The sequence below is a fragment of the Lycorma delicatula genome, chromosome 10 (assembly GCF_047948215.1).
Source record: "Lycorma delicatula isolate Av1 chromosome 10, ASM4794821v1, whole genome shotgun sequence".
Lineage (NCBI taxonomy): Eukaryota > Metazoa > Arthropoda > Insecta > Hemiptera > Fulgoridae > Lycorma > Lycorma delicatula.
Window position 1 is genome coordinate 62,301,053 of NC_134464.1, and position 25,212 is coordinate 62,326,264.

The following is a 25,212-nucleotide window of genomic DNA, read 5'->3' on the forward strand; positions in this document are numbered from 1 at the left end:
TCTGTAAATACCCAAACAAAGATGGTTTATATATTTGCAGTGATCTACTATATCCAATATCTTCTCCTAAATATTTCTTACATAAAATCCCATTTTTTAATACATAAAATGCTTTAGCAATTAAAAATAAACCTCTTCATTTCTCTCTCTTCTACTAAAACTGATTACAGTTATGGTTTCCATTAACTTAATCAGTGCATACATATCATATTATGTTCCAGTTACACAGGTCTGAACAAAGTAGTCTCCGTCTTCCACCTTCTATCTACCCACCACTTCGCCTCTTTCATCTGATGCCAGAGATATTCTCTTCTCGCCATGATTTTCTTAACTTCTTCTTTCCATCTTGTCACTGAATATGTTCTTCCATTTCTACAGTTCCTCCAACATTTTTAGCAAACCTCCAATCCATTTTTGTAATGTGATGTCCATGTTAATCCCTCAACTACCACTCTAACATACTCTTGCTTAGAATTATCTCTTACATCCTCTTGTATCTGTGGTTCTTACCTGGCCCCTTAACTTAAACAGTACAAATTCTTAAAATAAGTAAAATAATAAGTAAGTAAAACAAAAATAATGAAGTAAAATCTATCTTAAAAATTTGTATTTATAATTAATAATGATAAAATTTAAAAAAAGAAAAAAATTAAACAAACCTTATCTAGTACTGCAAGGCTAACCTCAGTGGTGGAGTAGTGTCTCAACCTCCAGAAGCTTCTGGATGTAAATCCCAGTCAGGCTTTGCATTTTTCATGCACTACAAATTTTCTATTCTGTATTCCTATGCACAAGTATATGTTTATGTGGTGATGAATTAATCAATTAATCAAAAAACCATTATAAGATCTGCAAAGTAGTGCATATGGATAATATATTAACTATTTATAATTTGACACATTCAATTATTATTATCATATAATTAACTCAGTTAAAAGAAGATAATTAAAACAAAAAAGATAGTTAAAATAAGATAAGTGAAAATATTCTACTTAAAAAATTTTTTTTAAATATAACATTTATAATCCCAAATAAAAATAACTTTTATTAAATAGGCATTAATTATTTAATTTAAATTTATATTAATTAGGTTATTATTACTGAAATAAAATTACATATTTAAAATATTTTGTCACTATTTATTTTCTTTAAAAAGGTTTTTTGTTTAACCAGAAACAATAATTTTAAAATATTCCACCCAATTCTCATATTTACATGCCATATAAAAAGTGATTTTAAACATAAAATACTTAATAATGTTTTTTTTTTACATTATTATTATTATTATTATTATTATTATTCAATATTTGAATAAATATGTGAATTTAATAAATAAAATTATTATTAATATAATTTTATTTTAATTATATGTTATTGCAGCTATGAAGTGTGCAGGGAAAATATTAATATTGTTGTTATGTATTATTAAAAAATAATTTTTATTAAAAAAGATTTGTTATTTTGATATGTTTTTTAGGTTTGTATGTTTTTTTTTTTATTAAAAAATGTGTAATTTTTTAATTAACATCATATAATTTATTTTTTTTTAGATTTAGTTGTTTTTGATTTTTACATTTGTATTTCTTATTCACAATTTGTTTTACAGTATTAAGATTTATTTTCTGATATACTGTGGTAGAATATTTTAAATAATTTTTTGTAATAAAATTTCTTTTTTGTTTTGTTTTATTTATTTTAATAGCATCACAACTGATTTTGTACTAACAAAACTGTACTTAATAATAATAAAAAAATAAAACATTTTGAAGCAATGCGTAATTTTACATATTTGCTAAGTTATATTTTGCTTAATAATGTATTGACTGACTGGTTTTATTATAATTATAATTGATATTATAATTTCTATTATTTTAAGCATAGCTAAATAATTTGATGCTTTTTTAGTGCAATTTTTTTTTCAATTACTGTATTTTTTTAATTTTTACAAAAGTTGTGTGTGTGAATTAACACTTTTATATCTGTGTTCTTTGCTGTCTCTGTAAAACAGGCACACCGAGAGGTATGTGTATATCTAGTTTAATAAGATTAAAATATTAGCATAAGACTTTTTTTAATGACTTTTAGATGAGGTGTTATTTTAATGGTTTAATAATATTTTTTTATCTTTTTTCTTCTTTCTTCTCTTTAACTCTTTTTCAACTTCTATTTCTTCATTATATGTAAGCTAATTTAATAGTGTTCTTCATATATAACACTACTTCTACTTTTCTACTTTTTCTGTCTACTTTTGTATAAATAATTCTTAACTTTAGTGGTAGCTGTTGTAATAGAGTAACATGCTAAACATGAGTTTTATAAGCAAAATTTATCTTTTTATATTTGCTATTGTTTAAAAGAAAATTTTATTTTATTGTTCGTGTTAGTCCAATAAACTGTAAATAATGACTGGTTTCTATTTTTTTTTTTTTTTAAATATCTTTTTATATATTCATTTTTTATATTATAATTTATTTTAAGTGACTAGTGGTGTGGTGACATTTTAATACAAATATATTTTAAAATGTTTAAAACAATTACCTGGCTTAATCTGTTGGTATTCAGCTAATTATTTCATCAAATATATTTCTGGATTTTTTTTTTGTTGAGATTTTCAAGATTTAGTAGAACCATGAAGTTTTAAAGAAATCCAATATTTACTATATTATATTAAATTATAAAAAAAGATCCAGTTTTATCATTGTGACCTAGTCACAGTTTAAGCTCTTTAATTAACTCCTTTGTTAGAATGAAATCTAAGGAGATCCTTCAATCAACGCCCCTATTAGAGACATTCCATAAGTGTAGCAACTGTTCCATCAAACTAGACTAAACTATTGCCTTATTAAACTTGCATGTAAGTGGTGTTCAGAAAAAAGAGATCAAAGATAAAGGGGGTATAGGATTAAGAGACTAATTAATAGAAGTTGAGACTGTAACCCCTTAAGAGGCCACTGTAGTTTATTGTGTTAACTGGGATGTAAACTGTTTGTTGTTTCAATAAATTCTTGAAATAATCAAGATTACAGTGCTAAATGTAATAAGAATATATAAATCGATAAAACTTTTAATAAGGTAGATTTTAATATTTCATTAAACTATTTCTATCTGAGAGAAGTTGTTAGCAGAATTTTAATAGGCTGATTGTTCACTTTACTTAACATATAGGAGCATGCAAACAGTTTTAATAGGGTACACCAGTAGGTATGTAATTGTCTACACTTTACTGGCTTTTGAAGCTAGTTTTCATTTACCTCACCACTTGAACTGTAAAGATGTTTTCATTCTGCGCACATTTTTATACTCATTTGTTTCACCAATTATTAATTTAGATTTTTAAATAATATAGTAATGTAATGGCCCAAAATATAAGGTCTCATAAATAATGTACGGCTCAAAAAATGTCCCCCAAAAGTAAAAATAGGTTGAAAAATCAAAACAAACCGTCTTGGTTTTGCCGACTACTTGGCATAGCTAGCAAACAACATTGACAAAGCAAAATCACTGATATTAGAACTTCAAAACATTGCAAATAAAATTGGCCTCAAAATATCATTTGAAAAGACAGAAATTATGCCTCAAAAACCAACATGATTAAAAGAAGTAAACATAAATGGTAATAAAATCAAAATAGTAACCCGATTTTAATACCTTGGAAAAATAATAACAAACAACCTAAATGAAAAAACCTCAATCCAAGTAAAAAGAATATCAAATCACCAAAAGGCATACTTCAGATATCTAAAAACAAATTTTAAATGATTTTTTTTTCATTCAAAATATAATTTATACCATACCATACATCTACTCTTCTTTTCTTATTGTATATTGTCACTAACTAGGCATTTTGTTAACTTAACAAAAGCAGTTTTAAGAACATTTTTTAAATATTTTTGCATCTGGTTCATCATTAAATTAATAAAGTAATGGAGAGAAAATTCAGGCTAGTTATAGTAGAAAACATTTTTATGTTTAATAATCAAGCTTCAATTTTTTTCTTTTCTTTGGATGCTGGGATTTTATATATCAGGCCTTTAAAATAACAGTTAAATATTTTAATATTGGATTTTTTATTAGTTTAGAAATGCTGATAACTAACAGATTTGTTTAATGATCAGATTTGAATGATTACAATATTGATCATGAATACTTAATTTGTTGATTAATAAAATTTGTATTGACTTATTTACTGTCTTTGTTTCATTACTCCTTCATTAACATTGTATAATTATTGAGTATACTTGTATCTTGAAGGGGGTATATTCAGAAATAATTTTAAAAAATTGTAATATTTATTCTCATGTACAGTTACTTACAGATGATCAGCTGCTACTACTACTACTATTATCTATTGTAGTTCTGTATTTCTTTTTAATTTTTCTTTTTAAAAAGTGTCTTAATTTAAAAATAAGTAGAAATTAAAATTATGTCTCTTCAAATAAATAGTAAAATAATATTGTAACTCAACATTTTTTTTTTTTATAATTTCTTCATAAAGAAACCTTTTTTCATCATTTAATCAATCATTAATATACATACAAAGGTAATGTTTATCAAACATTATTTTTAACATAACATTGAATAGATCCATAGGTCTTTTAGTCTATGCCATCCATATAGATAGATCATAAATAACACTGGGGAACTTACATCAGACTCTGAGTTATCTTCATCTAATATCACATATTCTGGAGGCTTTGGTATGGGCAATTCTTCACAGTGTGGAACTGGTCTTATTGCAGATTGCAAATTATGGTACACCACAGTATAATTTGATTTTGACTTAATCGGTTTAATTTTTATTAAGCATAAATGACAGTCAAAAGAGTAATCTTTGGGTTCCCTTCAAGTCATAGGAATAGCAAATAGCATGTGGCATGAGCGATTTTTCCATGCAGTGAGAAACCTAGAACACTATAAACAAAAGAAATGTGGGGTCCCAGGCCCTTGTTTGGTCCCCGACTTTACACCCAAAATAAAGTTCATAATACTTTTTTACTAATGGAGTTAGGCTTCTCCTTTGGGATGTGTGTTACTTCACCACATACATAACAAAAATTGTTAAGATGATTTAAGCAAACTCTAGGTATTTTGTAACTAATGACTAATTAAAAAAATAAAGTTATAAATATATAATACACAATAATTCAGACACACAAATCAATCACAATGACATGTTTACTGGTTCACTACTATCTCACAACTTGCATCGTTCTGATAAATGTGTGCTACACTAGATATGTTTTTATATGTCTGTACACGTCTGAACCTGCATAACAGTAACAATGTTATCCTTTGAGTTAGCTCATTTGGTTTCATCATATTTGCAATCCTCAAGGAGCTTTTACTTGACAATGGACAAATGAACAAAAAAAAATTTAAAGTATTTAAAAAAATTAAAATAACAAAAAACTGTGGGTGATGGAGAAATTTTGAATACATATTTGAAAATGGGATAAAAACTGCAGTAAGTATACTTGTTGTACTCGTGAGACAAAAATCATATTGACCAGTGTAATCATCAACTAAAGTGTCAATTATTTCTTTTTTATCATAAGTTAACATAAAATAATTGGTTTCTGGGGATTAAACAGAAATAAGAATATTAAAGCAAATAATTATGACATAATATTAACATTTTAGTTAAGGCTAGGTTATTTTCTGTTTATAATGTTAGATTGGGTTGAATTATATATGTGGATGGTATAGATTTATTGATTTTATCATTTTCATTATTATTTTTATTATTTTAAATGATTTATATTACTTTTACCATCATAGTTATTATTTGTTACATTACCATTTTAACTTAAATGATGAATGTAAAAGGTAAAAAGGTACAGTTGTAAAAATAGAAGATGAATTAAGATGAAAATCTTTGTTCATCATTGTCAGAAAGCTACTCCTCTCTGTTGAACAGATTTCAGTACTTGCATTAACAAATAATATAAATAGTAAGTTAATATAAACAGTAGTTCATGTATAAAATAACTTTGCTGCTTTTAAACAAACTTTAGCTGTGTTACTGTATAACTGTACAAATGCAATTATTGCCACTGTAAGTATTGTAAGCACATCAGCATAAAAAATTCTCGCTTATACATTAATACCATTTTCACCATAATGTGTACCATTATTTTATTAATTCAGTGTGGTGGTGGCTCAAAAGGCTTAAAGTGTTGTCTATTAATTACAGTAGTTAAGTATTTTGGAAAAAAACATTTCTGAGATTTTTTTCAATTCAGAGGTCATTATTATAATTTCAGCCATCATGTTTTAATATCATGAATACATAACACTTAAGTTTCCGTATTTTAATTTAAAAATATTTATGTTTGATGTAAACCTGCGTGCTGTATATTATATGGTTATTCTTGTAAATACAACAATAAATTTTATTGACTGAATAAAATTTTATATGGTTTGTAATTAATTAGAGTTTTGAATTTGCACATTTACTTTATGTTTATAAATTTAATGTGTCTTACAGTATTTTTTATTTAACAAGCTAAGATAATTAATAAATAAATAATTAAAATATAAAACCCACTTACCAACAATCTTTTAATGCATCTAGTGCTTTTGGAAATAAATCCATCTTCAGGAACTTTAAACTTTTTTATTAATTAAAACATTGTCGTCATGAGTAGAATTGTTATATAAAATATATAAATAAAGTATATAAATAAAATATATATAAAACCAGTACGAAACCAGTACGGTGTTATATATATATAAAATATATAAAGGTGGTCGTCATAAGTTAAAATTGCGTCAGCTTAACGTCCTGTCATAATGAATGTCTTCATTGTTAGAACGTTAAGTCGACGCAATTTTAACACATGACGACCATCTTTATATACTTTACACATTTTACATAACAATTATACTCATGATGACAAAGTTTTAGTTAATAAAAAAATTTTAAGTTCCTGAAGATGGAATTCATTTCTGAAAGAGCTAGGATGCATTAAAAGATTGTTGGTGAGTAGGTTTAATAATTTAATTATTTATTGTATATTCATACCAACGAGCCATGTTTAATAAAATTATTATAATTAATAGATATATAATTTTATTCATATAATACATGGTTATTCACAAAATAGAATTACTATTATTCATTATTATTTTTTCTTTTCTTTAGTTTATTAACATAAAAATTTACATTTTTTATTTAAGCCAAGTAAAATTAAATTTGTTTTCAATTTTTTTTTTATTTATAATGAAACTGATTGTTTCTATTTAATATTTTCAAAAACACATTAGTTTACCTTAAGGACAAGATATTTCATGAAATAAGAAAAACAATTATTCTGTTTTTAAGATGAATTTTATACTTCATGATATTATGGTAATGAAAAATATGTAAATTCATTTTTACATGAAGGTTTTTAAGGAACATTATATCTATCTAAAAATAAGTTACATGCAACTTATTTTAAGTTTTATTTTTTAGAATATCTTTTTGGGGTAGTATTTCAGATTATTTAGTGTAAAGTACAGATATTTTATGATATTAAGGAAGATGCTTAATTTTAGCGGATAGTGAAATTCATTTATTGTATAGTCAGAGAATAGTTCAACGAAGAATTCGTACTGGTTTTTATATCATTGTAATGTTTTAATTATGTCTTTACAATTTGAACAATATTTTCATGAAATAATTAATAATAAATTCTGAATAATGATGAATCCTGTTTCTATTAAAATAATATTGAAGGTACGAGTAATTAATTTATGATTATAAGTTACTTAGTAAAAACAAAACAAAAAACAATATTTGTCATGCAATGAAAATTTTAAACAAATCCCCAAAAAAGATCATGCACCCAACATAGAGCAACAACATGTAATCTGTAGAAACACACCAAATGTCAAAACCACTTTATATATTCCCTTACAACCTTAAACACAATACTGCAGAACTTGAAAATGTTGGGAGACATTCTTGAACATAAATGTGAAACAAGAAAAAAATGCCATAATTAAAATCATATTCAATAAATTAGTTACCATGTATCATCTAAATTTGCAAATTGTAGTTTTGATTTGGCTGAATGGCATTACATATTGTAGTCATGTTTTGACTAATAACAATAGCAGTTATTCTTAAAAAAAAAAAAATCAACATATAAAAATATATAATATATATATTTTATAAAATAAATATAGAACAGTTTCCTTCATGGTGTCACTTCTAATAATCAATTTAAAGTAGCAAATTTTGTCTTTATGTTTGTACATCATATAGATCTAAACATAAAATAGTGTTACAAATTGAATAACAACTCAAAAACAAACAAAAAAATGTTGATCTGAAATTTTGTGTATGATGAGGTAATAAAGTGAGTTGGTTTTACTACTTTTTCAATTCTCCCCCCCCCCCACCAAAAAGTTTGCAAATTTTTCACCTGGAAATGACTCAAAATAGCAGCAGATATTAACAATAACCATGCTGGAAAAATAACCCGATAAACACACTAACTTGCTGTTTTATACTAATCATTTTAAATATTATCCATATTAAAATTATAAGAATTATTGCTTATATTTTTTATATTATTTTATTATATTAGGTTAACCTACGCTCGCTTTGATCACTAACCTCGAGTAATTAACAGTAATGTTTTGATTATTTAAATAATAAATAATTGCAATAATTACTGAATTTATTATTTTAATACCTAAAACATTACTGTTAATTAGTCAAGGTTAGCGAGTGAGCAAGCGAGCATAAGTTAAGTTTGGTTAGATTATATTTATAAAATGAATAAATATAAATGGTTATATCGGGTTATTGGGTTATTTCTCCAACCTGGTTATTGTTAATATTAATATTTCCTGTTATTTCCAGGTGAAAAACTTGCAAATTTTTGGGGGTGAGAAACAAAAAAGTATCTTATTTTTTGTTAAAATCTGAATGGAATTGGGAAAGTAATTTTTTTTTAGTGGCAAGTTTTCAGACATGATATGCAGCAAAAAGCTAAAAAAAAAAAAATAAATAAAAATGCCATCTTTTTTCATCCTTACAGTGGTAACATAAATTCTTAATAAAGTGGAGGCCATTAATGTTACCATCTCATATATCCTATACAAACACCTGACTACAACATAAAATTTAAAAGTAATATTAAATTTCACATGGCTGACTTAATGTATTTCAGTACAGCATATAAAAGAAAAGTGGGAAATACTTTCCACTTTTATTTTTATATAGAATTATAGAATACATTTGTGAAATTAATGTATAATATTAATTAAAAAAGTATTCAATAAAACAAATACAGATTATTTCATTAAGTTTTTAATCCAAAGGAAAACTGACAAAGAATGTGTGTGTGTTTGTGTGTGTGTATGTGTGTGGGTGCGTGCAGTGTTTTACAGGCAAGTAATTCAAACATTTTTTTAGGTTTTTTTAATAGTAATTTTACCACTTTTTTAAGTAATTCATTCTTTATTGTGAACTATGAATTCCTTCTTAATGACTAAAAAAAGCTAAGAAAAAAAAATATATATAATTGTTATGGGGGTGGGTATGCTGTCACAAAATATTTTTTTCAAGATATAAGATTATATGACATAACAAAGTAGTCGAGTCGAAAAAGATTGTTTGCAGCTGGGTCAATCTATCATTTTGTCCCTTTTCAAACATCAGAACATTTAATTCCCTCAGGACCTATTCTGTACCCACGTAACGCCCCTTTATCCTTTGTCCTTTCATAGGTCGTGTGGTTTTTGTACTGCTTCTATAAATTATGACAATCACATCAATAATAAATATTAAGCTCTGAGATTATTTCCCATTTTAGAATATTTATATATATATATTTGTCAATTTTAAATCTTTAAATGAAAATTATTGTTTTAATAAAACAATTTTTTATACTTATTAAAGAATATAACTATCAGTTAATTGGTTTTAGTATTGTTATATTTAATTCATACCTACAACCATAAATTAGAAAGAAAATTAACTATTTTATTATTCATATGGTGTGCAGTTCAACTAATAAATTATTAAATATAATTTAATATCTTAGACTTGATAGAACTAATTTATGTTTATTCCCATAACTGTAGGGAAATATATTAAAAATATACACACCTTATGATGTATAAAAAAATATATATACCTGGCAAATATATTAAAAAATTGTTAGAATTAAATGACTTATTTTTCTAAATAATGGAATAAAATAATAAATTAACTATTTATTTTATTTTTAAATTTAAAATATTAATAATAATTACTTCAAAGAATAATTTAATTACTTATATATAAAAATAATGGTGAAGAATATAAGTTACTGATAAAAATTATCCAAATGATGTATGACGTGACAACACTGATATTTTTTTCTCTTACCAAAAAACCCACCTACTGTGTAAAATATCCCTATACCATCAGTTTTCTTGTCCTTTTATTATTATTTTTGAAGGAATTTTCATTTGGTACAAGATTTATTCTAAATATATTGTAAGGGATAGTTTAAAACTTTCAACCAATAACCTAAAATTAATATTTTGATAATTTTTATTCATCAGTAAAATAGAAATAACTACTAATCAAAAATCAGCCTCAAAAATATAATGGCATCATCTTATAATATGAGCAAACAAAGGATTGTTATTTTAGTTATTAAATATATTTAAACTTAAGAACATTTTATAATGGCCTATTTTTTTTTCTTCAAATACATGATGGTATGAAAGGTAAATTTTTAAATCTTTAAATCTTTATAAATCTTTATTGAAATTATAGCATTTTATCATTAAATACAGTTAAAGTAGTGTTGTAGTGTTGTAGAATTATTTTAAATTCATATTACGTAAATAGAATGTAAACGTTTGATAAAAAAGTGCAAAAAAATGCATTATACAATTTTATCATCTAGTTTTGTAGTGTAAAGATTATTTTTTAAAAGCCTTCAGTACTTACTTTAATACAAAAATAAGCCGTAATTATAATTTGTAACATTTAGTTTTATCTGGTATAACAAACATTTTCCACATTTAAAAAAAATTTGTAGAGAAATTATATTTTTAAGTTTAGTTGAATGAAAATAATTTACAGGTAAATTCTTCAGTAGTTTCTAATTTTGAAGCTAAAGTATGATTGTTTTTACAAAATGCTTGATTAATCTGACAATTTAACAATTTTTTTTAATTGTAGCAACAATAGTAGAATGTAATGTTTGATTATTAACTTAAATTTTGTTTGATTGAAAAATCAGTTACTTTTTGCAAACAAAGCACTGTTCAGAATATTAGGTTTAACAATAAAATAAGATAGTAAGAGATAAATTTCTTTGGTAATTTTCATTATAATAAGATAATAATCTTTATTACTATTTTTTTCTTTCCTAGTATTTTTATAAAAATAATAACTATTTATTGCAATGCCATTAATCTGGTATCAATATAAAAAATTATAGTGGATGTAAATTAATATTAGTGGTTTTTTTTTACAGAGACACCATTATGGCTTCTGCTACAGATTGCACCCATCAAGAACGAAAGGGACCTTGTTGTCCTTTTCTTGCTAACTTTCCGCGATATAACTGCCCTCAAACAGCCTATCGAAACAGAAGACGCAAAAGGAGGTTAGTTTTGAAATAACTAAACAATTATAATATTAATTCTACAATACCATTAAGCATAAACAGTACATTTCAAAATATGTGTGTTTCCAGCTGCAAGTTGTTATATTTTAGTTAGCCGCTTATTTTTGTTTATGTGTTGTTTCCTTTATGTATGTATCAATGATAATCTAATGCCCAATTACAATTATTTTTTTTTAATTATAAGATTATAGAAAGTTAAACCTTGCTTGTGAATTAAACTATTATTAGCTACTTGATCAATAAATTACAATCTGACTGCTATGTACTTGGCTATCTCAAGTCACCTTCAGTAGGTATTATTATTAAGTTAAAAATTTATTTTGTTTTAAATTTTTGTTACATGTAAATAACTAACGATAAATCAATGATAGACTAATATGGAAGAACTTATTCAGTTACCTTAAAGAAAGTAATGTATAACTTAATAATTCAAAATGTTTCTACATATTGTAATGCTGTTTAATGAAAAAGTCATATAATAAATCTTTGACATATTTATTATTATATCATTCACTTTGTACATTAGGGAAATTTTTACATAATTTTTCTTTTTCTTATTGTAATGCATATATGGCAATAAAGAAATGAGATTGTTTAAAAAAAAAATTGAAAATTTGGACCCTACAAATTAAAACATTGTCCTCTTAAATTGGTTATTTTCAGAACTTGTGTCTTGCTTGAGCATGGTTCAATCTTCATACCAATGATAGAAAAGCCCTTCTCAACTGGTATTGCTTTCTGCTGGTCCATAGCAGCTTTTTGGGTGTTGCAAAAATTACCTTTTAGATTAAATTGAATTAACCTTTCAGATGGAATTCATTATGAGAATGTCACATTGATTTGGATTAAGGGCTTGATTTTTGTGAGGGCTGCAAAACCCTTCCTGATAAAGAATTACATAACAGAAAATGATTAAAAAAAAAATTATTGTGATTCACCATTCAGTTCTCTGCAATACTTAAGGATGCAATAATAACCCTTTCCCTTATCCTTTCAAGAATCCTGTTTTGATTGACAGTTGATGTTGAAGCAAAAATTTCTAATGAACAACAATCATTTGATTTTTTTTTACCTCTGGGACCACCATTAGGTATAACTTCAGAGGATGAGATGAATGACACGTAGTGTGTGAAAATGCCATGCCTGACCAGGATTCAAACCCGGGACCTCCGGATGAAAGGCCAAGATGCTACCACTCATGCCATGGAGGCCGACAACAATTCTTGATTCTCAATAAACAAATGATCAGTAATTTGATTTTAGATTTGCTATTCTTGCTTTCTTTGGTGGTGATATGCTTGTGTGTTTAGTTTGATGTGAAAATCTATAATACATCACCCATAATATATTTTTGAGAATATTCCTGTCATTTTGGATGTTTTTCATTAGTCCAGCCATAAAGGTTTCCAATACGTCTTTTGCTTGTTTTGATGTGAAATTTTTTGCAATCAAGATTGCATGCACTTTCCATATGCTTAATTCTTGGTTTAAAATCTTGTAAATAGTAAAACTGTTTTAATTCAGTGCAATAGTTTTCATTCCCAGTGCCATTAATCAGTCTGACCCCACAAGAGTTCTCAGAATTTTCAATTTTCATCTGAGGAATTCATTTTCTACAGTTTCACAGCTTCCTAGAAATGTCTTCCACTACCTTACAACCTGTGCCCTGGATTGAGCACAATCTCCATAGGCCTAGTTGTATTTCAATTAAGTTTCATGTTACATTTTCATACAGTAAAAGTTTGCCGTAAAAATAATCCAGAATTTTCTAATTTTACATGTTATACTTAAAAACCAGCACCTCAAAGCACTTGATCAGTATGAAATTTACAAGCATGCTACATCCTATATAACTTAATAAAAATGATTTACTAAATTAAAAAACACAACATAGATTGAATATATTATTCAACTCTACCAAAGGTGTTTCATAATTTTTCACATTCAAAACAGTGTCTTTGGTTACTCCATTGAAGATATTACTGGATAATTAGCTCTGATAAATCCTTTGAAAGAATAATTTCTATACTAAATGATAAAATTCTGCAGCTTCTGGTTTATCTTCTTCTTCATTTTTTATGTTTAATTCTTCATTATTCTATTTTCGTCCCTTTCATTACGCTTGTTTTAGTCTTATTTTCTCACCTAACAATAAATTCATATCATTTATTACATTTTCTAATTTACTTTTAATCCTGCCAAAAAAATGTCTTTCTAAATTAATTTACTTTTTTCATCTTCTATTCTTTAACCTGGTTCTTGAAAAGATAATAAATAACTCTTCTTTCTGGTTATTTAAGTCCAATTTTCGTTAAAATTTTATTCAACCATAGATGGATCAAATATGTTTTCATAAGAACAAGTACCATGTAGGTAACTAACTGGCTTTCAAAAATAAAAAACAGGTTATGTATTGTCATAAAAAATATGTAGTAAACTTAATTTACCATTTTTTACACATAATAATGTATAAAATTTTCCTTCACATGGCAGGTCCGTGATAACAGTAATAATTTTTATTGTGTCACATTACTACTTTTTTTTTTTTTTAATAAACACACTTTCACATCATCTTTCATAGTTACAACTATGAACGAATAGAGTACATATGCTTCTATTTTTACCTTTTTATTCTTTTATAATTTATATATTTCATGCCATACATTCACATTTTCTTTTCTGGCAAATGGATAAAACAGTTTTCTGTAAGCAAAAAAATAATTCAAAGGTGTTTCTTTATATATAAACATTCACAAGCAGCAAGACAATTTAGCCAGCTATTAATATTCTCTAAAGAAAGAACCCATCAGAAGGCAGACAGTTTTAAACAACTTCTTTCAACTTAACTATTTAGCAATTCTATACAATGTATAAAAGTGTAAGAAATCCCTACTTTAAATGTTCAATAAAACAATTTTTTTGGTAATTAACTTTTTTATTAATGCTTTACCTAAACAACTATGTTTTTATATTATCGTTTGTTTATATTAAACAGTATTTGCTGATGATGAATAGACCCACATAAATACTTAGTTATTGCTGCTATTTGTCAAACTTTCTGGTGTTTGTAAACATCTGATTAAAGATTTAACTTGTAAAACAATTTCTTTTATTTTGATCTTAAGAGTAAGAGTAAATTTGTTTACTATAAAATAAACATAACAGAATGAATAAAATTTCATGGATGTATTAAAGAATGTATTGAAAAAGGTAAATTTAATTTTAAATATACACTTTAAAAAAAATTTAAATTGCAAAAATGTACTGTTATACATTTATCTTAATGGTTAAGACTTTTTTTTTTGTTTACTCTAGGTTTGAGCAAGTTTGCGAAGTTGGCAAGATCAGTGACACGAAGCCGAAGTGTACTGGTATCACAGTTTTCATCTCATCTTCCAAATTTGAAGGATACAACGAAGCAGTCCCATTTAGCGCATGTACGTTCCACACTAGACCTAGCGCCAGTGAGTTCAGCCAAACCACTCTCAACTGTAATGTAATCAGTGTCCCCTTAAATAGCGTCCTTAAAGATAACCTAACCTTTTATTATTTGGATAAAAAGGAAAATGTATAGCATGACTTACAATGAGAAATGATTAATTTTAAATAGATGTGCCTGTTTATGCCTCTTTCTAAAATCCTTTAATTAGAATACCTGCACATTGATTTGATATGATAAAATGTGATGTGACATGGACATGAAATAATTAAATGTTTTTTTTTTTTTTTGTTTTTTTAAATTATTGTATTGTCATTATATAATCAAAATTGATGAATGTTATACATGCATGTATGTTGCATCATTCGTTAGAATGTTTCCTAATGCTACAACTAATCTAATGTTTTTACATTACTAATTAATAAATGTTTTTATATTTGATGACATTATAGTTCTAATTATATAAAATTTCCTTGTGGTATAATAAAAAGTTTTTAGAACATTTATTAGGTCTTGGAATTTAATTTTTCATGGGCAATTTAAAAGTGTTAAATAATAATTAAGTTGTAGAATTAAATTATAATTGCACATTTATTTAACGCACAAAGAAATTTGTTGTCTTGTATTTTAACTAATTAATTTGTATTATGTTATTTTCGTAATTTATTTCTTTGGTTTAAAAGTGATCTTTTACAGATCTGTGATCACTGACTAATTTTTTAAAAATTATTTCATTTTTTTTTTAATTAAAAATATTCGCTATATAAAATTTATGTTTGACTGTCTCTTGATAGTCTGTGTCTCACCTTCATTCATGACTTAAATTGGCAGTATAATTGTTTTGTTTCTTTGATAAACTAAAAGTAAATCATATACACCATCTTCATTCAATTTTCCATCTTATTTTAAAAGGATTTAGTACAAATCAAAATAGATATAGGTTTTTATTAAATGAATTCTTACCATAAAAATAATCGTATTTTTATTAAGTTTGACTAACTAATATTTTTTGTTTGTACCTAAAAGCAATCATTAAAAATTTCCGTTCACAAATTCATTCATAATGTTTTTGATTCACTGTATCATTTTATGTTGTCATATAATGAATTTATTGTTAATTACTAGTGTAGTTTAGTGGTTTTGCATAGAAATATTTATGCCATGTGAGGTTGGTAAATAATAATTAGCTTCTTAAATTCATTCTTATCAGAAATTATTTCTAAACCCCCATTGAATAACATTGCACTTAAAACCAATTTGTCATATCAGTATGTTATTGTATTGAAAGTTATATTGAGTCTTACAGTCACTAGACTCTAAAGATTGTCAATTGCATGCTAGTAATAAAATGAACTGTTATTGTTCATAACTTTGGAGACCTACATAAACCAATTAATTAACAATTAATTTAGCCAATGGTATTTAATCTTACATCACACCATTAAGTTTCCAGAATGCTACTCCTACCTGCTGTAATATATCAGATTATGCAGAACCATTAGATTGTAAGTTTATACTTTACTACCTTATTTAAAACCAAGTAAGTATTTGATAAAGGAAGCATATGATGTATAAGAAATAAATAATTTTTTATTTTATCTACATATTTGAAAGCTCTGTCGTATAAGAAGGAAATTTTTGTAAAAAAAAGGGAATTTTAATCTAGTTTTATTTAAAAGCTATTGCCAAAAATCATCTGTATTCTGTTACCAAGAAATTTTCTTCAACCCTCAAGAGATAGGTTTATATAAATCAATTTTAACTACCCAAGATTACTCTCAGTAATGCAACAGCCTTTCTTTGTTTCTTCCTGTGGGCTTAAACTCCCAAAATCATTTTTGGATTCTAGTATTATTCATCCTTTGAAGGTGATTTCTTCATTTTCTGGCATTGTATTAAATTTTTCCCTTGATACCTATTCTGTTTAAATATTCCTAGATGTAAACATTTCTAATCCCCTCCTCTATTGTGCAGACTTTCTATAAAAACCACATCTCAGCTGCTTTCAACTTATGTTTAATTTTCTTTCTAAGAATCCACATTTCACTTCCATAGAAGAGAGTTGGAACTACTATAACTTTTAAAATCTTATCTGGATATGTTTTTGATATTTTCAGCGGAAGTAATGCTTATTTAGATCACATAATAACATGTGATGAAACTTGTATTCATTATTTTAAGCAGGAATTTGAATATCAGAGTATGGAATAGAAACATCCAAGTTCACCCACCAGGAAAAATTCAAACATACATGTGGCCGGTAAAGTGTTGTTAACTGTGTTTTGGACTATAAAAACCCAATTTATTGTGATTATGTGGAAGAAAATTCTACAACCAACAGTATGTACTATTTGGACATGCTAGAAAGTGAAACTCGCAATAAGGAGGAAATCTCCTGGTTCTTCTGCCAAAGCTGTTATTCTTTTTTATCTTAATGCCCACTAAAAAGACACAGGAAGCTATTCAAAAGTTGATTTGGGAGTTGTTGCCACACTCACCTTACAGTTCCAATCTTGCACTATCAGATTTTTTGTGTTTGGCCCTCTGAAAAAGTTTTTATGAGACACTAGATTAGGTGACAGTGAGCAAGTTAACAATGACTCAAATACCAAGAGAAACAATTATTTACTACTAGAATAAGAAAGCTCAAAGATAGATGGGGCAGATGCGTAAATGTTGCCTTATATTATGTTGAAAAATAGCGTTATCAAAATTGTAGTCATTGAATAGATAATAATATTTCTACAACGACGTCTCTTTAATTATTCAACACACTTTTCGATATTAAACACAGTCAGAAATGTACTGCATCCTTGTTTTAGAACTTGATCTACAATAGGATCACCCATAACTTTGCTGTAGTATCAACAATAATTGATATTCTTTGTATAAAATTTGAACTGTTGTTTGTGTTAAATGAATAGGAAGGCTTCGCTTTTCAGACACTTTGCAAAGGCGAAGGTTTCTGTTATAGCTGTTCCTCTTAAGAAACTAATCTAGTAATTTAAAAAAAGTAATTTAGAAAAAGTTTTTATGAGACACTAGATTAGGTGACAGTGAGCAAGTTAACAATGACTCAAATACCAAGAGAAACAATTATTTACTACTAGAATAAGAAAGCTCAAAGATAGATGGGGCAGATGCGTAAATGTTGCCTTATATTATGTTGAAAAATAGCGTTATCAAAATTGTAGTCATTGAATAGATAATAATATTTCTACAACGACGTCTCTTTAATTATTCAACACACTTTTCGATATTAAACACAGTCAGAAATGTACTGCATCCTTGTTTTAGAACTTGATCTACAATAGGATCACCCATAACTTTGCTGTAGTATCAACAATAATTGATATTCTTTGTATAAAATTTGAACTGTTGTTTGTGTTAAATGAATAGGAAGGCTTCGCTTTTCAGACACTTTGCAAAGGCGAAGGTTTCTGTTATAGCTGTTCCTCTTAAGAAACTAATCTAGTAATTTACTCTTAAGAACAGTCTTAAATAAGAACTATATCTTGAAAATTCTTTTATAAGTAGGTAATCAAAATTAATTTAAAAATCTACAAAACCAAACTACATTTCAGTGTCTTTTCCTAAATTCTATCCTTATAACTATTAAAAGAGTAGTGTCACCTTCTGTGATTAATGATACCATCCATAGATGGTATCATTAAAGAACCTATCTTTTGGAAGGTTCTAAGTTCATACTCAAGTCAGAAGTGATATTTTTCAATTGCTATGTGTTTCCTTATCTCAATTCTGTAATAGATTAATACCAGGAAGGGCAATTCATCCCCCTCCCCCATAAAAAAAGGAAAAAGTAATTGTAAAAAGTACATATCCGATAAAAGTAAATAAATTATTTTTATTATGAAATTTCAGAAAGATAGACAGTATAATTTCTTGTCTGGAATTAGTTGTAAGTCTTAGCTTTTTAAATTCATTAAATTCTAATTTTTTTTAAAAATAGATTTTGATATGTTATTCATGAAAATTTACTTTATATTCATCCAATATTCAAACCAATGATTTAATTATTAATATGTATTTTTTCTGTTTTCATTTTCTATACCAATTCAAACAATTTTCAAATTCTTTCTAGAGTTTAAAAGATGTGATTCAAAATAAAGTTTTTTAAAATTGCCTTTTCATATTGATTTTCATAAATATTTGTATTAGAGTGGTACAGATGGTTAACCTGATGATGTACAGATGATTAGCCTTCCTTTGTAGGAAGTTGATAGTTCAAGGTCCACATACCTCTTTCTTTTTTTGTTTAGCCTCCGGAACCACTGTAAGGTATTACTTCAGAGAATGAATGAGGCTGATATGCATGAATGTAAATGAAGTGGAGTCCTGTACAGTACTCACTGTAGTCTTGTACTCGCTGCTTGACCCAGATACCTTTTGGCCCTAAATTAAGAATCTGGCTACACCACATACAACTTATAGAATATCATACAAATCCATCACTCTTTTATAGTATGTTGGCTGATGTTACTAAAAAAGAAATTTTTTTTGTTAATATTTTTCAATAATGAAATTCTGTACTTGAATATAATTTTTCAATATTTTTTTTTATCTCCTCGATAAATTAAAAATTAGTTTTTAAACTAGATAATTGGCAAATACAGATTAGAGTTTTATTTTCTTCAAAATGTTATGGTTTCCCAGTGTCACTTGGCAGAATGAATGATTCATGAGGCTAGTGTTAACCATCTGTGCCACTCTAATACAAACATTTATGAAAATCATATGAGAAGACAATTTTAAATAACTTTAAAATGAATCAATTCTTTCAAACTCTAGAAAGAATTTGAAAATGGTTTGAATTTATGTAGAAAAAGAAAACAGGAAAAATACATGTTAATAATTAAATCAATACACATGGTTTGAATATAAATTAAATTTTCATGAATAAGGTATCAAAATTTATCTAAAAGAAGTTCAATTAATATTTATGAAGCCTACAACTAATTCAAGACAAGAAAAAAAGTGTCATCAGAGATTATATTAATACCTTCTTTCTGAAGTTTCATAAAAAAAATAATTTATTTACTTAATGTAATTTTTTTGATTTACAAGTGGACAAAACATTAAAGATATTAACCAAAGAAATCATCGTTTTACTTCATTAGACAGGTTGCAATAACAAAAGGAAGATAGCTTTCTCCAAAGTCCTGAAATTTGTTTAAGAGATAATAAGAGAGGTTTAGATGTATTAGAAGGTGCAATTACCTCTATTCTAAACACTCTTTATAGAGACAGCCAATTTTCTACTGGCTACTGCTTCTTAAAAGATTGGTTAACACATTTGAAAAATTGATATTTAACAACTATTTTCATTAAATAATCTCCTCTTGCAAACACAAAACCTTATTAATGAGAAAACCTCTGCGTTTCACAGTTTCAAAGAGCCATATTATATGGTGCTTTTATGTGGAGGTGGATTATAAATAGAATCATAATGAAGTGCACTATTTAAAATCTTGTAGATTGTACAAATATTTATTAAATTTGACAGTATTAATTTATTTATTTGTTAAAAAGAAGAAAAAATTGTAATAGAAAAAAGAGTAATTGAAAGATAGTAACCATTTATTTATAATCTTGGATTTATTTAAAATCATTATTGTAGTATCTAAAGGCTAGAATACATTATTCTAATCTGTTATTAAGAATGAATAATTCCCATTGTAACTATTAATATAACTTAATGTTACGCAGACATTAATATCTCATTCTCTTATCAATCAAATGCATGAAATCATCTCTTCTTCCAACATATTGCATGCATCATTATTAATCCTTACAGCAGTATGATTTGAATTGCTGGTATGTATCAATGTGTTAACAAAAAAAGAAGTTTAACATAGGTTTTTACTTATTAATTTTATTAAAAATATTTAATTTCATGTAAAATGTATTCTTTAACATTTATCTTTGTTTAACAATTACAGAAAATGATGAAATTTTTATTTAGTATTTCTGGATTTTTAATATTCAAACATTTGACTTGCCTAGAAAGTAAGAAATGATGATTTTCTGCTATATTTCACCTGCGGAGCATCCCTCTTGGTGGTCCAACAGTAATTGGCCAGCACAATAGAATTCAATTTACCTTGATACCTCTTTTTTCATACCTGAAATCTCCTGATGATAGTGTTTCCCATCCTCATCACTCACTGCGCCAAGATTTTTCAAGAAGAAATCTAGGTGTGAGTGCAGGAAGTGTATTTTAAAGGACATATTACAACCTAAATTTTTATAAGATCGTTGACAATATCACGGTAATTTTCCACCTTTTGATTTCCCAAAAAATGCTGAGTAACATTTATGAATGCTTACTAAGCTGCTTTCTCCAGTGGATTCAGTAGTTACTCAAACGTTTCATCATGCATTAGGGAGATAGTATTTATGGACCACAAATATTCCTTTTCTAATTTTTGCATCACTAATTTTAGGAAACTTCTGTTTTAAGTACATGAAACCAGGAGTATTTTCAAGGCCTTGACAAAATTCTTCATTAATCCTAGTTTGATATGTAATGGAAGTAAATACACATTTTTAGGATTACACAGTGGGTGATGTTTTACATTTTTTTGTTCAGAAATGAGTAATTCGCGTAAGCCATTCTTTTCTAATGAAATGGTTTTTTCTGTCCCTACTATCCCATTCACACAAAAGCAACAGTACTCTGGAATAAGTGCAATTACCTACAAATCACCTCAAATATTCCATTCATAAGTGCATATTGTAACTTTTCCAATATAAATTTAAAGTTTTCATGTTTCTTTTATACTAGCAGAGTAGTATTATACTATTATTATACTAGCAGAGTATAAAAGCAGAAGCACAGCTTTTAAACCAACTTTAGAGAAATCAATGAACAAGCGTGATTCTGTTTGATTATGTTCATTACAAAGTGTCTCTGTAAGAGAAGAAATGTCATTACAAAACACTAAGCCATTTTCTTCAGAAAAATAGTCTTTAAATTCAGAATGACGATTACAATAAGTACATATCTTTGTATTCTTTTGAAGAAGATTCCATTCGTTTCGCTGGGAAGCAAACATTTCAGACTGTTTTTGGATAACTTTAAATCTCATATGAGGTCGTTAAGACTTTCTTGAGTCAATAAATGAGGCTCAGATGAACTGCTTTGTTCAAAAGTTGTATCACCATAATCTATTCCTTACTTACTTCCATCAGACTCTGAGCTCTCTTCATCTAATGTCTCATGTTCTGGAGGCTTTGGTATGGGCAATTCTTTGCAGCGTGGAACTGGTCTTATTGCAGATTGCAAGTTAGGGTACACCACTGTATGTTTTGATCTTGACATAATCCCTTTAATGTTTGTTAAGCATAAATAACAGTCGGAAGAGTGATCTTTGGGTTCCCTCCAAGTCATAGGAATAGCAAATGGCATGTGGCGTGTGCCATTTTTCCATGCTTGAAAATCCTAGAACACGATAAACAAAAGATATGTGGGGTCCCAGGCCCTTGTTTGGTCCCTGACTTTATACCCAAAGTAGAGTTCATAACACTTTTTTACTAATGGAGTAAGGTTTCACCTGTGGGATAACCACACAGTATGTATGTGTTTCACCACATACATAACAAAAATTGTTAAGATGATTTAAACAAACTCTAGGTAATTTGTAACTAACTAGTTAAAAGAAATAAAGTTGTAAATATATAATACACAACAAATCAGATACAAAAAGTAGCAACGTTTTTTATTCAGTGTTCAATAAATCACTTAACATCATTTTCATCAGTTACTGAAGAAGTAATACTGGGTTTAATTTTTGATTGTATCAGTATTTAAGTTTGAAAATTGATCCAGTTTTTCCCTACAGATATTCTATTTTATCTAATAAGTAAAGGAATTGTTGTGCAGCCATTGAATTTAAAACAGATTCACATCATCTCAAGTTCAGATGCACATCATCTCCACTTGATTATTACTCATCACACCAACTCCACAAGACCCACATTAACAGTATGAACAGCTAGTATCTGATGCAGACTTAACCCAGGGATCAAGGAATCACAAAGATGTAGAGTTCGAGTTGAGAAAAGACAATTCCAGACTCTGGGAGGGCCTGCAACATAAGGCAAATCGCTATACCCAAATATAGCTTCAAGATTTCCTTCCTGCTAGTGAGTTTCCATTCTATTAACACATCTTGTTGTAGATCAGGAATATTTTTATACATATATTACATTTGTATAGAGTAAATAGATCACTGATTGATGATTTTCTGTTGGTCAGCTTTGTTATTGTTTGTGTTGTGAGTTTTTCTTGTGAGTGTGGAGCAAGTATTTTTGTTGTTGATTTTCTAATTTAATTTCATCTGCAAAGTCTTCTGGTGTAAGGCCAATTTCCTTCAGATCCTCTCTTATTTCTCTGATCCATCTGCAGCCTGTCTTGGTATTTTTCGAGTCAAGATTGTACTGTACTAACTGCTTCGGAAGTCTTGAATCTTGCATCCTCATGACATGTCCAAAGAATCCTAGTTTCCTCTTACACATAGAATCAGTGATGGGTTCTAACTCTTTGTTCATGTCTTTATTGGGCACAATCCACCACTGCTCGTCTTTCTGGTACTTTTTATTGATGCAGTTTCTCCCAATTCTTCTTTTGATTTTCTGGAGTCTGTCTTTCTTTGTGTCCGTTCAGGTGGAAGAGTGTTTCTGCTGCATAAGTGACCTCTGGTTTTATAACTGTGTTGTAGTGTCTTATTTTTGTTTATTGATAGGCATTTTTAAATATAAATATACCAGGTTAATTTTTGAGTTTTAGCTAGTTTGTTTCTTCTTATTTGGATCGAGGTTTTTTTCTTTAGGTTGTTTGTTATTATTTCTCCAAGTATTTAAATTTGGTTACTATTTTGATTTTATTACTGTTTATGTTTACTTCTTTTAATTGTGTTGGTTTTTAGGGTATAATTTCTGTCTTTTCGAATGATATTTTGAAGCCAATTTTATTTGCAATGTTTTGAAGTTCTAATATCTGTGATTCATCGATGAATCACAGATATTAGTTCTGTGAGCTTCATCGATGTCATTTGCTGGCAGTGCCAAGTTGTTGGCAAAATCAAAGACAGTTTGTTTTGACTTTTTGGCCTATTTTTACTTTTGGGGAACATTTTTTAAGCCATTCCCTCATTACCATTTCTAGAGCACAGTTGAGTAATAGCTGTGAGAGCCCATCACCTTGGCGCAGCCCTGTTTCAATCTCAAATGGTTCTTAGAGCTCGCCTCTGAACTTTACCTTTGACTTGGTATTTGTGAGGGTCAGTTTTATCATGTTTATTAATTTGGTATGTAGTCCAAGCTGTCTTACAATTTTTAGTAGGGATTCTCTGTGAATGCAGTCATAAGCTTTCTTGAAATCTACAAATAATATCACTATGTCTCTGTTTCTTTTCCTGATGTAAGTCCATTATCTTGAGACTCATGATCTGGTCTGGACAGCTCCTTCTGGTCTGAAACCTCTCTGGTATTCTCCTAGTTCTTTCTCAAGTTGTGAACTGTTCCTGTTGAGGAAGATTCTTGAAAAAATTTGGTATGTTGTCTCAAGGAGTAATTCCCCTGTAATTTTTAGTGTCTGTTTTGACCCCTTTTTGTGTAGCAGATGGTTGATGGCTGTCACCAATATTCTGGTAGTTCTTCTTTGATCCAGATGCTGACAAGCTGGTGTTGAAGGGCAAGTTTTGCTGATCTTCCCGCATGTTTTCAGATCTCTAGAAAAGTCTGATTTTCTTCTGTTGCCAACTTTATGCTGTAACAAAATTTATTCTCCTGTATTTGTATGATATTGGTTTTTACAACAGGAAATTGTTCAAGAGGCAAGGCTAATCATTTATTGTATTTTTGCTAAAATTTACAGAAAAGTTGTACATTGAAAAAGACAAGTTAACAATTAAAAGTTTGGTTTTACATTAAAAATTAAAACAATTAATTTAAAAAAATATACAATTCAACTAATGCAACAATATTGTCAGTACAGTTTTACATGTTTTAGTTTTATGACACAATGACACAACATACAATGAGATTAATGGTAAGTTAAAAAATTACAAGGTTACATTTAAAAGTATTACATATTAAAAAGTTTGTTGAATGTATATAATAAAAATA

At 27.4% G+C, this 25,212-nt stretch overlaps 1 protein-coding gene across 3 annotated transcripts in view; it reads left to right on the forward strand.

Moving 5' to 3' along the window:
• The window catches only part of LOC142331129 (potassium voltage-gated channel protein eag-like), a 754,244-nt gene that overhangs the window by 643,222 nt on the left and 85,810 nt on the right, over positions 1–25,212 (forward strand). For 2 of the 3 annotated variants that reach the window (XM_075376819.1, XM_075376820.1), the window contains exons 5-6: positions 11,472–11,603; positions 14,940–15,061. In XM_075376819.1, coding sequence (XP_075232934.1) covers positions 11,472–11,603; positions 14,940–15,061 — 254 coding nt within the window. Of the gene's footprint in view, positions 1–11,471; positions 11,604–14,939; positions 15,089–25,212 lie in introns of all 3 variants that reach the window. The other variant, XM_075376818.1, reaches the window with a different exon arrangement.